The sequence below is a fragment of the Sinohyriopsis cumingii genome, unplaced genomic scaffold (assembly GCF_028554795.1).
Source record: "Sinohyriopsis cumingii isolate HCF-2022 unplaced genomic scaffold, ASM2855479v2 utg001518l, whole genome shotgun sequence".
NCBI classification, from domain to species: Eukaryota; Metazoa; Mollusca; class Bivalvia; order Unionida; family Unionidae; genus Sinohyriopsis; species Sinohyriopsis cumingii.
The window spans coordinates 359,912-375,595 of record NW_028316010.1 but is presented as its reverse complement, the minus strand read 5'-3'; the positions used below and the strand labels follow the sequence as shown (position 1 = coordinate 375,595).

The following is a 15,684-nucleotide window of genomic DNA, read 5'->3' as shown; positions in this document are numbered from 1 at the left end:
GGAGCTTTGCATGTCTATCGCTACTTCAATTTCAAACAAAAACTAGCCAGGATGGGTCTTCGGTAATAATTAAAGATAATACTGGGAGCACCCCACCCCAACCTAGGGTAGTCTACGACGAGAGCCCTTTACAAAGTCAATCAGAACAAGTAGAAATGAACTAGATTTTGGACAAGGTCAAGTGAAGCCAACACTGTTATACTACAATAAGATGTAATGAAATAAAAAATAAACAGTTAAATTAAATATACATAACCATTTAATCATATATTAGTAGCATTGTAAACTAACTGAAGGAGTGAGTGTTTTGGTGGAAATGATGAAGATTCCCAAGTTATTACCTCATTCGCCAAACAAAATACAGAAAATTCCATCTGTGATTCGAAAGATCGGAAAAATATTCATAATGAAAAACGTCTTATTCCTAAATCTATATACAGAGGTATTTTTTATCGAAGAGACAGCATAGAAAGTTTAATCAAACCAAGTTGTCATGTAAAATGTGGTCTTGATATTATATGAGATTGGCATCCGTTGCTGTCTTTAGTCTCTCTTGATCCTGCAAGTGGATGTCGGCTGTCTTGGAATCAGAGTTAATTCCATCAGGGACAACTTTGTTAAGAGAGCAATACTCGTCCGGTTAAGAAATATTTGCAGCCCTAATTAGAACATATTTCTTTCCTATGTGTCAAGTCGTCGGGTCTCAAGGCGTTGTCATCAATTGTACTATATATGTAAGACATATCAGCTTGTTGATTGTATACGTGCTCTACGTTGTTTAATTCCATTTCCTGTAAGTCTTGATAGACCTCGACCCTCTTCTTCTTCTGGTACTTCTTTCTAAAATTTTAAGTGGTAACAGGTTATATTTCAAGCGTCAAATACACTGATAAACACACACACAAACACACACACAAACACACACACACACACACACACACACACACACATATATATATATATATATAGAGAGAGAGAGAGAGAGAGAGAGAGAGAGAGAGAGAGAGTATGATACATAAATAATAATGCAGATGGTGAATAGATGAAATATCGTTGGTTGACCTAACCTGTTCGTAGGTGCTATGTTGTTGTCACTGTAAGTCACTGTATAATAAAACTACAGTGACTGTTTGTATGTAACAGGTGACCCATTTATTTATAATTACAGAGAATATTTGCAACATTCGTTAACATAAGCATTTTCCTTAACATCGAAATATTTGACGTAATGGACGCACAATCAAATTTCATTTTAATAGATAACAAAAAACCAAACTAATGTATCTACAACATATCGTAAGTATATATTGATCAGATGAAGAATTTATAATTTGCCATTTATTTATAGGGTAACCTTATATATTATATTTTGATATGTAATAGTCACGTTTCAGTTTCAAACTCTAACATCAGAACTCAATCTCATAGACTCAGATAGCGGTGTAATACAAACCAGTCACACTTAAGAACAACGTATTTTTTTGGACTGGCTTCTTATCTCAAGAGGTAGTTAATAGAAGTAACTTAACAAAGATATATAAAAAAACATTACCTTTTCTGCAACAAGCAGCAGAGTAAAAGCACGCCTACAAGAAGTATCAACCCAGACCCCACAGCAACACCTATAACCAAGGCATGTGGTTGTGATCTACCTGGAACTATAAGAAATAATGCCGATTGGGGTATTGTTAATAATAATAATGATAATATACTACTACTACTACTACTACTACTACTACTACTAATAATAATAATAATAATGATAATAATAACAATACTATTAAAAATAATTGCAATAGCAAGCCCCTCAACTTATTAAAATTTCCCAACAAAATGTAGAACTAAGACATTAATTAATACGGTGTGTGTGGAGTTAAAACGGAAAATAATATACGAAAAGCAACAAATCAAAATTTTAAATATATTGCATTGCAGCTTTCTTAGGAAAATTCGATATAACTTAAACCTGAGTAAAATAAAAAATAAAAAACAAAAAATTCATCCCCTATCTAACGAAGGTATGGTTTAACATAGTAACTGAAAAAAAGACCACGACTTCCGGCAAAATTCAGCAAATATTTTTTTTCTTTCTAGGATATAATTTAGAAACTCGAAAGGAACCTACATTATTTTGAATTATATACAACCAAAAATATTTCAAGTTTCGATCCCAATTTCAAACCTACAGATCGTTCTCTGGTTTTAATTAAAAATGGAATTCTTATGAGAAAATGAAGACCTCCTGAGGTACCTGCTGGTGACGAGCGAACAATCAGATTGTAGTTCCACCATCTTGCATACAACACATACTTAGTCTGGCCCAAGAAACTCGTTTGGCTCGTAATTTAGCGATTTATAAGAATTATCACAAATTATGACTCACTTCTATTGGCTAAAAATCAAACAATTATGTTTGTAAACGGTGTAGATATTGTCATACTTGTCAAATATTATGTGAACCAAATCAGAAGCTTGTTGTCTTTAATTTTCCTTGTTACCGTTTATGAGAGTCTAAACATGTAATATGCGTTTTGCAAATCGTACTTACATTATACAATCATGGACAAATGTTAAGTACACACAATTTATATATCTAACAGAAAAAGGAACTGAGAAGTGCGAGAGATTATATAATATATTAAATTATTCCAGCTTTTGATACTCATTTTAATGAAATCAAATATTTATGTTAATGACTACTACAATGTAGCCTTTTAAAAAAAAAAAACATTAAACATGTACCCCATTTGAAATGTTTTTATAGGTTTTCTTTCAACAAGCAATGTGTTACGCCTGTTTCTTGCTAGCTGATACACATTCCATCCATTTAAAACCAATAAGAACAAAGACTGTAATAAAACCAAAATAGTGTTTTTCAAGAAGGTAAACTCTCACCAGCACTATTCAATGTATCCACCTTTTTTGTCCCAATAAAGAACAAACATACTAAAAGCCATCCTCGTGGTAAGCTTGAATCATTAATGCTTGAGCGTCTATATCTCCAACAATTACATATCGTATGTGTTTCTAAATATCTTTGTTTTAAAAGTGACAATGAGTTATCCGGGATATGATACACAATTACAATTAAAAACTTATTAGCTCCTACGTTTGAAGGTCAAAACCAAATATGCTGCCAGTTTATCACTGGAGTTGAAATCGAAAGGCAATTTATCGACTTCTTCTAGATAATACTTCCATTCGATCTACACTGATGCGAAATTTACAAATTCAACGTTTTATTTTATTTTTATTGTTTGCATCTGTTTTGTCGTCTTTCTTGACAAAGACTCAGTACAGGTATTAGTGAAAATGAAATTTATATTTTCTTCCTGCTCTTTGTCACATCATTCCACCACTCATGGTTTTGTCTTGATACGGTGCGGACATTCTCTTGCAAAGGGCTGTAGTCAAGTGTGGCAATAGAATATGACCTAGACAAGTAATCAACGAGAAACGTTATTTACTACTACTACTGCACACGTACATACATGAGTTGCAGGGTCATATGTTATGGAGACAAAAATAGTCGTATCAGTGACAAACTCTTTGAATATGGTGTAGATTATATACCTGTGCAGTGCTATGTGTAGTTACTTTTTAATTATTTGTCTTATTTGACTTAGTCTAGCAACTGTCTCTTCTAGAATTTTGTGACATATCTTCTTCGTGTGCTGATTTTCAAAGAAAAACAGATTTAATCTCGAAATGCAGAAACTGGACGTGCCAATATCTCAAAGCAAATTTAGCACTGAGTATACATTGTCTCGTACAAGAGCCTGACATAATATTTGAATTATTTTCTGACGAAAATGAGATCAAATATTTGAGAAACCTAAACATTTTCTTCTCAAACTATGCATGCTTGCCATTACACGGGTCTATATATGGATATCTACATGATTAGTCATGGAGTATATACTCAAAAAAAGGTAGTGTGTTTATACTAGCTTATGATAAGAGCAGTGTGCACGATTTCTTAACACTGACTTTTCATTTCAAGTATGATATTCTTCATTTACTTTCAAACTGTCAGCATTGCACATATGGTAACAGCTTATACTGCTGCTCAGAATATTGCCTGTACTCTTCTTAATAACTGAAGAGAAGTGAATACCTGAGATGGTTGTACAATATAAGATTGATGTCAATTACAAGGGCGATGCATGCTTAAATGTTTGTTATGTACTTGGCTTGGATAACGACCGGCCTTAGTAGTTTTTGAATGTCATGGTCTAATGTGGGGTTGTATTGGATAAAGACTGAACATACTAGACTGATCATAAAATCTTTATTTACATTTTGTGGTTTACCCTTAGTCTCAAAGATACACGGTTTCATCGACAAATCCGGCGGAGATGTTTCTTTTATAGTATACAAATACAGCGTTATCTTTTCACAATCAAAACAGTATGCAAGTTTGCTGAAGTTAAGCATATATTCCCCCGTTAAATCGGATTCGTGAATAGGGTTACATATAGTCACCTTAATGGATGTTTTTGAATGGGAGCACATGTACATTATTATCCTGCAAGGTGACTTTCTCTTAGTGGAATCAGTGACAAGCCATATAGTAATGCCATGTCGGAAACTGATAAAAATATTCTGAAATATTAAGTGGTGCAGAACCAAACCAAAGTAGCGAACATCATCTAAGAGAACTTCAAATGCTTGAACGTTTCAGTGGATCTTCGGACTGATATGGTCAAACACAATCCGTGTCGAGGAACAAGTCCCATACGGTTTTGGTATAAAGTACTCACATACGACAGTACAAGTCACTAAACATTGTTGTATCATAGCAAGGACTCAGTTAAGGTATTCTTAAATTACTTACGTCGAAATACTCTCAGGTGACAATACTCCTCCCAAGCAGACACGATTGTGACTAACGAGAACATTTACACGTTTTCCATTCCTTCTCATTGCATGATCACGAGAAGTGCCTAATCATTGGCATGTATAGAAGGCCGCATTTAGCATATACTATATACTGTTGCGAATTTACCCAAGAAATAACATTTATGTTTCGATGGCCACTTATTAATGCAGTCAGCAAAAGCTTCGAATTACACATGACTTTAAAGCTTGTTCAGCTACAGTTAATGTAGTCGTTACAGTTTCTAAACTTTAGGCTGGCCAAGGTATTCAGTTATAACGAACTGATTGCTTTACATTAACCTTGGCTCGATAAATCAAATAGATTGTATCCCTAGTAGTAAAGTAGAGGATGGAAAACGTTTGCTGAAACTCAGTTTCCAACGACAAGTCTTTCCATTGATCGTTGTCTCGCGAAGGTATTTTCTCCACCAACTATGAACACATTAGGTCTTGTATGCGCTTGGATGACAGTCATATCGCTATTTGAAAACAAAAAGATGTGCGTATGCTTTTGAAGTCTTTTTCTGATCTAGATATCTGTTAAAAGACAAGGTATTCTTTGAAATGGTGTCTATTTCGAATCATATCAGGCGTGATCTAACAACTATAACATAGCTTGGTATGACCCAGCTGTTCCAAACAGTTTCATCATCTATATTGACCATAACAATCTATACGAATGGGAAATTCCGTGTTTGTGGGTTTTGTCGAGTCAATCCCAAGAACTTAAACATTAAAAACTACGACAGTAGCGGTGAAGTAACTTATGAACCATACCTGTAGTATCCCGACAAGCTATACATCAGCCATATGATTATCAGATGGAACGTGAATCTCAGTCAGCGTCCACAGAGTGGTTGTGGCATTTTTGTGAGAATATAAATGAGACTGTGCACATAAAGTAATAAGCTAAAATTAAAGGTAACAACTAAACACAACTATGCAGTTCAGGTGCGCAATTTGCAAATATACTTCCAATAATAATTTAAAAACAAATACATAGAGAATGCCGTCTTAATAAATCCATAATATTAACAGACATCTTATAACGGAAACACTCAGTTGAGTCTTCCTTGTTAAAAAGGCACAAACATGAGGACGGCATCAGAGCCTGGTTTTCTTTGAAGCAACCCGGTGATCGCCTGGAAATACTCGTGGAGTAGGCATACAATTAATTGGCGTTTTTCACCAGGGACACGATGGGCTAGGAGACGTTTTGCACCTCCGTTGATAAAGTTCGTGAATAAATCTATGGGTCATACAATAAAGTTAATTAGTTCTGAGTAGGTTCCCTTTTAAAAATATTCTACTATTCAACGTGTTGTTGCAAATATAATTAAGTGTAATACCTCGATGATTATCATCCCATCAATGAAACCAGAACTTTTACATTTTCTACTGCATTCACCGCATTTATCGGTTGTATAACAAAATTATGTATACAGGACCTGGTAGTCTGGGTACTATTTTGCCATTAAGGTTATACTTGAATATGTTGTCCAAGGATTATTTACAGTCGCACCGAATCTAACAATTTTCGTAGTGATTGAAAGCTTATTAATCGATTCGAGATCAACTACGTCGATTATTTAATGAAGCACAAGAAAATGGGGTTACACTTCCATTATCATCAATAATGACTGATGGGGTAAGAAAATTCTCAATAATGCCATGTCGTGCTAGTCAGTCGGTCGTAGATACGTAAATAACCCGGCTGGTATCTAATTACAGGAGCAATGACTTGCGTCTCCCCAGTTAGACACTTTTGTTGGATGATCCAATGAGAGTTATTCGTGTGCCTACAGAAACGTCAGAGTAATTAAACCACTAGCGTTTTCAAATAATAACGTCCCTTCGCAAGATAATGTTGACCTTAGCAGAAAATAATAATTATCTAACCGGAGAAGCCGACGTCAATCACTTTTTTTTACATTGCCGTTATAACCTGAGTTGGCCTGGTCTATATATGAACATCATGTGGTTAATGGGTTGCGTGCACTCGAGCGTACGCCAGGACCATGCGCCTAGTTTGATCATTTGACTGTCAAGTACTTTCTAAGCAACAATTACTCAGAAACTACTTGACAGTAATAACCTGTATATTAATATTTACGGCGGTTTCTTAGCCTGGCAAGGCGTTTGTAAAAATAACGGATAGGGCTGGGTTTACTAGTTGGATTTTGTTCACTTCCACATTGGCGAGCTTGTGACTTTCCAATATCAAACTAGGAAGCTTAAAGTATCTAATGTTCACACTCAATATGTTATGGTGAAGCCGAGAGGACTATTGCGAAGAACTGGACAGAAATCAATGTCATCGTAGTAGTCAACGAGCGAGTACTTCTTATAAACGGAATCTGAATTCAAACGGTTTAAGCGCTCAGCGATGACGACGAAGATGTGAGGTAAGACAAGTTCCCTGATGTACCCATGGCATCATGTGAGGTACTTTTATATACAAAACATTAAAATACTGATCAGCAAAGGAGAAGAAATAACACTACTTTAAATTATAAAATGGTCTAGAAAATATCGCTGACAGTAAATAAACATCAGATATTTGCGGAGTGCTATTCAGGTCTACATTTAGTTATTAATCTCTGTTATTCTACTGTATGGAGTATTGAAACAGTTATAAGTCACTCTAGTGCAAAATTTTAAATGCTTAAACAACTCGACACCGTAGCACCAAAGTCTTACTTATATACGATATCAGCATCTTTGTCAACTAGAGACAAAATTCAGTTTAAAAGATTCAGCAATCATCCAGTGGGTTCTTGTATCATTTTTGTTTGTTTCAGATCAATTATTACACATAAATCATAGATTCAAACCTAGCTGTCAATAATAAGGAATTTACAGACATCATGTTGGACCAGCTGCTTACATCGATAGCAATTTTGTTCCATTTGTAGAAGAATATATGTCAGAGTCGTGTTACCAGAGCCTAATGAGCTCAAATATAATCTTGCTAACAGCCGAATGTATATCAACAAATTTAGACCACCATGATTTAACAATACTAACTAGAATACATCCTGGTATTATTACATCAGCACGTGCAAAAGCTCAGCTTATGTTAATTAATCTCATGTTTGTTTGTTTTTTATTAACGACGTGTCCTATATTGTCGCGTTCCTCGTTAATTATGTTGCAGCAACATCGACTCAAACAAGTAGAGCAAATGTTCAACTAGTATTCCCAAAATAAGCACTTTTTCGGGTAAAAGTGTTTCGATGGAGAAGAGAAAAATATACATGGTCGTACATTCTTCAGACATATTAAAGTTATTTCAGTTGTGCCAGTAAACGAACAGTAATTAACGAAAGTACGCAAGTAAGTCTTGCGAATCATCACTGGCAGCCTTTTTGTGCAACTATACCTTGAGATCACATCATTAGTTGAACAAATACGATTAATCGTCGTCGTTACCGACATGAGAAGGTAATCGAAGAGGAGCAAGAACTGCGAGATGAAATCACTACGAGAACCGCGTTGCTTATGTAATACAAACGCACGTTTGCGTATTTGATTATTATTTGCGAAATCATACGGCAGCCATCGTTTGTCTGGGTGAACTGCGAATCATATCGCCATACCAATGTTAACAAATGTAACTGGCGGCACTGGTGAAACACTATCATTACCGCTGCATCTTAATAATGTATACATGCAGAACGTCTAGCAGCGGCTCAAAGCAGTTTGAATATAATGACAAAACTATACGCCATGGTCACTAAGAATAAAACGATTACCGTACCCGAGGTCTACATAGTGTTCGCGGAAATGGAAAACCACCGACAACACGAAAAGATCATCGAAACGTGGATTGGGGGAAATGAAGTCAACGGAAGCAAAAGTTAAATAATTTCTTTTCAAAACATAAAATATATCTGAATACGAAAAGAAAACAAAGGAGACACTGCACACAAAACTATTTCTGAAATACATCGCCTGCATTGTTAGACTACTGAAAAAGAAGTACCAGAAACTTGCCGAATCAGATCGACAATATGTATCTGATAGGGAAAGCTGTCAAATATTGCCCACCTTTAAAAAAATTTCCAACCATTAATAACTAGTATTAAGTTCATATAATATATGTTCGAGCTATATGCAGCCCTTACCAGAAAGTACAAAGTCGAAATCTCAAATGAAAACGAAAGAACTAAAGCACATAATTGATATGTCCAGATAATAATGGTTGTGTTCAATGGCCAAAAATGAAAAATATGGGTGCTACATAAATCAAACATAAAAACAGACTAAAATATATCATACCATTGCAAAAGCTCCAAATATTTGCAATGATTTGAACAGCAGCAGGAAACATTACAAGAAAAATCAGGGAGCATTGTATGGAACAAAGATAAAAAAGAGGAAACGGATTACAGAATAAATATTATGTGCAGAATAAAAAGAAATTGGATATAAACTGATAACCCTTCGGTGTACCGATATTTTGTACCTGACCTCTTTGTTTTGACCAAGCACTGACACTCATCATTAATGCGCCATATTTGCCTTGGTCATGGATTGTGTAGTCCTTGTGGATATTGCACATCGTAGTAGTGGGTGAGCGGCTTTCTGAACAATATACTAGGTGTTCCACATCACATGCCGTTTCTCCTGGAGCAGCTGTAGTTAACATTTTTGTGTGTGTGTGTACCCACCATTCCACTACTACAAAAAGGAGTTCTGGGCAAGTTCATAAAGATGAGTGCTATTTAGAATATCAGTCATCAGTCAGTGATATGACAGTCTTTAGGAAGCACATAACAGTGGGTAGAATTAGAGTGGGGGAAGGATGGACTTTTAGCTATATAACTCAGTGGGGTTCGTTAAGGTTATTCAGAAGGAAGCTATAGGTTTGATGCATTTAAAATCCGTTTTGTGATGTTAATATAGTGAGCTGTAGTTATAAACTGGATTTATTCCAAAGCCGGTTAGTGGTGGGAGCTGCGGTCAGTCCGCTCAGAGGCACTCAGTCAGTTGGAGTTCAGCTGGCATTAGCCGATTGCGGGTCATGTTTTGGGGACGGCAGCTCGGTATTTTCGGCAAGCAAGCCAGTTGTATAGCATGTGGGCAGCGCATTCAGAGAAGGAAAAAGCAGGAGTTGTTAGTCCTGGAAAGGCCCTCTCATCCTAACCTTTTCCGTCCCACCTAAAAACCATTCTAGGCCGATTTAGAAGGGTTGTTTTACTCCATGTCACTGGCTTATTGTCTTGCAGGAACCCATCTTTTACAAAAAGAAAAAATGTCTAGCACGGATGTCTTTGTGCTAGCTGATGCTTTCACATCATTTTGTGCATGAAGGTACATAAACAAATGTTTGGGCAATAATTTAAGACACACGAGAAATTGATGTTACTATGGTCCTGTCAATAAGTCCATTTTAAATAGTAACAATGTAGCAGGCAAGAAATTGGTAGTTTTGTTTTCTTAACGAACTTTTTGTTGCTTTTTGTTACTTGTTGCAAAATTTCAACCTACGTTTTTGATTAAAATTTTGCACTGGATTGGCACAACGCTCATATTAATCTTTGATAATTAGTATATGTGATTGAGATTGACAGATGTCTGAATTTGGCTCACACGGTTCGGATTATTGCTTAACCCATTAAAGCAATACGTGTCTGCTTTCGACGTATATTTGCTCTTTTTATTATGTATTTTGTGTCCCTTTCCTGGTCCCTCTAGAGAGAGCGCCTACACATTATTCTTATTTGTCTCTCGCACTCGAGCTGCTGAATCTCAACAAGAAGCGTTGTTAAATATTAAGCTTCTGTAACATAATCCTGCCGTTAGTTCCTGCAGAGTCACCGCTGTTGTCTCATCGCTTCATTCCACGTTCCGCGAGTCTGGAACTGATCGAAGTGGGTGCACCTTAGAAAATGAATTCTCTTAAGTTATTGTCCTCCTATTAAATCTAACCCATAAATCCCTAACCCATATACATATTAAAGCGCGTAGCTGGCTTAAATGACAATCCCGTACCCTGTGCAAGAATAAGACCCACCTCCCGTTCAGGGCTCTGCGCATGAGCTCCACAGTATTCGTTAATACGCCTGTTGCATTTTACCATACACCCAAAAGTAAGCAAAACTCAACTGGTTTGCCTCTAGATATTTTTACATTATATAATTTAGAAGAAGGTGTATCTTAATACAGATAGCACCACTGCTTTGTGCTAGCCTTGAAGAGAATGTGTGGAACTTGTCCAGACTTGTGAACACTGCTATCCTTTGGTCTGACACGGCTAACGCAAGCCCTTCCTACTACATTACTTAACAGCATCACATCTGTCACTCCGAACAGTTGACATTGATTCCCATAGGGATAATAACAGGGCCCTAAGCTGACTTACTCTCTGCTGGTTTCACAACCACCTTACAGTTGTTTCGACAGAGCTGTTTTCTGCCCCATCCCCTCAACGACACACCAGCTAACCCTACTAATTTTAACACCACTTTTTATGTGGAGAGAATTGACTTAACACAAAACGCCAAACTTCATCACTTGCAAACCTTTCATGTTGAGCAAAACGCAATTTTAGGTAGAGTCACCAAGATTGTACGGTCATGAAATATACTTCAAAATAAGAAACGACAGAGGACTGGGTAGTCCAAAAGGCAGATATTCTTCAGAGTAAAACGATTAATTGAACAATGTCAGATGTGACATAAGAACTCGTCGAGAAAGATATTTTTCTGGATGTTACACAAACATTTTTGGCAAAGACAGAATTCATTTATTGACGGATACGATTTACAATGTTCTTTTGGAACAATCGTGTATAAGTCATATTCTAAATTTAGACAGATGATGTTGGGAATGTGGATGAAATACAAGATATGTATTTCACAAAAGAACCTCGAATAAAACATTCTGTTGATAAATAAGCTTTGCGTCTCGTGATTTTCAAGGCGGCAACAAATAAATCAAAAGACTCATAACTGCCATTGTAAAACCTTTGCTGACGAAACCAACACTAGACCATAACGATTTAAAAAACTACCACCCATTTTCTAATCTCCCATTCATATAAAAAATCTTAGAAAAGGTTGTTCTATCAAAGCTTGTATCGCATCTAAATTCAAAGTCTTTTTAGCAATGTACAATCTGCATATCGCCCTTGCCACATTACTGAAACTACTCTTCTAAAAGTAGTTAATGACATCCTCTCTGCGTTGGATAGCGGAAAGATTACGGTCCTCACCCTACTTGATTTGTCAACAGCATTTGACACAATAGACCATGATATATAACTTCACCGTCTCCAGCATCTATTTGGCATTCATGATACAGCCTAACTGTGGTTCAACTCTTACTTGGTCAACATGACACAAATTGTATCTGCAAATAGAATACAATCCATCCAAGTTGATCTATGTTGTGGTGTTCCACAGGGGTCTGTTCTTGGACCAGTCGCTCTCAAGTGTCATAGATTATCATCCAGTGTCTCACCAAGTGTACGCTGATGACACCCAAATATACAAATCTAGCCACCCAACAGAAGTTGATGCTACCATCCACGGTGTAAAGAGGTGCATTTCTGATGTGAAATCATGGATGACATGTAACAAGCTGCAGATGAATGATGATAAATCTGAGGCCATTCTGATCACAACAAAAAGACTTTCTCATTCACATCCTTTACCTCAAACAATAAATATCAGCAACACCAACATTAAATTCACACGATCAGTACGAAACCTAGGTGTTACTCTTGACAGTACTCTCCAATTGCACCAACATGTCACGAACATATGCAAGGTTGCATATCTTGAGCTGAGACGCATCCGCTACATTCACAAATTTCTTTCAGTTGATGCCACTAAAACATGTGTTCATTAGTACTTTCAAGACCGGACTATTGTAACTCAGTTCTGTCTGGTTCATCTCAATATCTGCTCCAGAAACGTCAAAAAGTTCAAAACACAGCTGCTTGGATCATACTTAGAGTACCAAGATCAGAGCACATCTCCCCGTTGTTATGTACCCTACACTGACTATCCATTCGATCCAGAATCAAACATAAAATTTGTTCTCTGTGCTACGTTTCACTGTCGGACTTTAGTCAAACATACCTATGCGACCTCACCCATGTATATACACCAGCAAGATACTTAAGCTCCTTTTCTGACAATCGTATACTCATTATTCCAAGTATGAAAACAAAGTCATATGGACAGCGTTCTTTTGCATACCAGTGCTCAGGAACGTGGAATGAATTGCCCACTGAACTTAGAGACAAAGACACAGTGATCACATCCAAGAGGGCTCTCAAAACTCATTTATTTCGACTGCAAGAACAAACTTAAAAACCTAATAATGTTACCTACCTTAAATATTCTCAGCATGATTTTTTTTTAAAAATGTTTTAAAAGATTAATTGTGTTTGTTTTTGTAATCATATCATTATATGTTTTTTTTTGTTATAGGTATTGTCTAATGTTGTAAAGCGCTTAGAGCTACTAAAGATTATGCGCTATACAATGTCCTCATTATTTCTATTATTATTATTATTATTATTATTATTATTGTTATTATTATTATTGTATAGGTCATACATTATCTATCTGCAAAGACGGAAGAACCGAACAATAAGTCTTTGCTTTAACAGTCATGCATATGTCTAAAATAAAGTCATGCAAACTCACTGGAGGTTTTGCACATTGTCAAGCATATGTATTATGCCATTTCACTGAAAGAGACAACATCAAATGAAAGCAACAACACCAATTAAAGTTTCCACTCGTGATTATTAGAGAGATGCTTATTAACCAAATGTTTCGTTTCATTAAAATAAACATTCTACTAAAAGTAATCAATCAAAAGTTCGAGACATAGGACACATTATCAGCCAGATTCAAACCAGAAACACAATGCGATGGAACACATTATATGACATTCAATAATTTTCAACTGAAACACCTTTCACCTTCTTGGCTTCGACATCAGCAAACAAGTCAATCCGGTACTTAGTTCAATGAATAAGATAAACATAGTTTATTAAATTAGTAATTATATTTTCTGCATAACCTAACGAAGCATAATACTATGATATGTGGCAGTCGCCAAAATAGAATACCTCTGCAAAGCATACATAAGTTTTGTTTGACACAAATAATCTTCCCAAGTTGAGTCATTTTTTACTATAGTGATTGCGTATCTAATTAATGGTGTACGTACGTGTAATCTCGCAGATATACCCTCTCAGACTTGAACACAATTCATCGTTCCACGTGCTATCAGGCGTATTTATTTCTGCACAGTTCTCGACGTACGGATTATTATTAGGCTCCCCTTGAATTATTAAAAAGAACTGTATTGCTCGATATGTCGCTCAAAAAGTGCAAATATTGTGTTTGTGATAAAACTATTTCATAAATAAAAATGTTTATGATATTACGTTTTCTTCTCAGTGTAAAACGTACAATAAACGACTTATGAAAAACAAAAATGAAGATACTGTTTCCTTAAACAGTTATTGATATAGCTTCCACTTATCCATCTATGTAAAGCCAGTAAAAAAAATGAATGTAGACTATTTAAAGAAACCCAACTCTTCATTCCAATTTAACGATATCAGTATCCTAATTGTTCTTGCAATGATTATAATGTTTGTAATGATTACTATGAAAAATTTGTCTTGATCAAATTTTATAACAAACGTGGCATTGTAACGTTAAAGAAATACTTGATAATGATTTCGCGTCTTCAATTATTGATTCGCGGAATGTCATCCTGCAAAATTAATTTTCTAAATATTTAGTTACATCAAAAATATTTGTTCCAAGATTTAGCTAACGTGTCGGTCTTTTCTCAAATATTTCTCGCTCCGAGAGCTATCTGGAATGTCCGTTAATACAATTGGTATATGAAGAGGGCTCAATCTCTTTGCAAGTATCATATAAATCCACATTATTTATAATCTGAAAAGAGTACACTGGCTTCCGTTTACTAAAACACTCAGCTGCTTTAGATAAGATTCATGAATAGAGAATGATTTTATATCGAAGAAATATGAATACCATTATAAAATGTTTTTGATTTCAAAGAAACTTCAAAATATTGTTGTAAATTGTATACCTTCTGCCCAGTTAACATATGTGAATTTATGTCCGTTAGCCCATGTACGTTGATTCTCTGGATGCAACTTATCTGCTCCTATCCATAGCCCGTCCACAGTAAACTTTATCTTCTGCATTTGGTCTGCAATGTAAATTAATGTATTTTGATCAAAGGTTTAGTCTGTATTTTGGGGATAAAGGTAAAATGTCATGGGAGATGCATTAAATCATATTTAATCTCATTTTAGACTAGGTCCGTGCAAATAAAATTAATTTTGTTGTGACAATTCGGACCCCAAAATAAATTGCTTACTGGGAGCGAATCGTGTAGTTGAATGTTACTGGGCTACATGAAATAGAACCATAAGTTTTGTAATTGGTGCCCAATTTATAAATGAGAGTTTGTCTCCTTTCTCATGTCCGGTGCAAAATTCTCACCGTAATGTCTTCTTTGGTCGAGGAAAGATGTAAGTTAAATCATACAGTATGGCTGATGCAGTAAGCTATTGATGTTTAGTAGGAGTTTAAAACAGTGGGAACATGATTTTCATTGAACACAAACAATTGCATTGTGTCATTGAATATAATTCAATATCCTAATGTTCTACACAGATACGTAATATGAACTATTCCATTGCTTCGATATACAGCTTCAGTGTTTGGTAATCTCCGAAATCGTTCTAAGGAAACATTTTTTCTTGCAAGTTAGGTTAAACTTTTGAATATG

At 35.7% G+C, this 15,684-nt stretch overlaps 1 protein-coding gene across 3 annotated transcripts in view; it reads right to left on the bottom strand.

Annotated features, from left to right (window-relative positions):
* Positions 1-241: 241 nt before the first annotated feature.
* LOC149772061 (C-type mannose receptor 2-like) overlaps positions 242-15,684 on the bottom strand; it is a 32,245-nt gene continuing 16,802 nt past the window's right edge. For 2 of the 3 annotated variants that reach the window (XM_089947916.1, XM_089947918.1), the window contains 4 exons: positions 14,977-15,099; positions 14,077-14,190; positions 1,553-1,658; positions 242-840 (listed from right to left, as the gene is read on the bottom strand). In XM_089947916.1, the coding sequence (XP_089804042.1) occupies positions 660-840; positions 1,553-1,658; positions 14,077-14,190; positions 14,977-15,099 (524 nt within the window). In that variant the 3' untranslated portion in view covers positions 242-659. The remainder of the gene's footprint in view (positions 841-1,552; positions 1,659-14,076; positions 14,191-14,976; positions 15,100-15,684) is intronic. The other variant, XM_089947917.1, reaches the window with a different exon arrangement.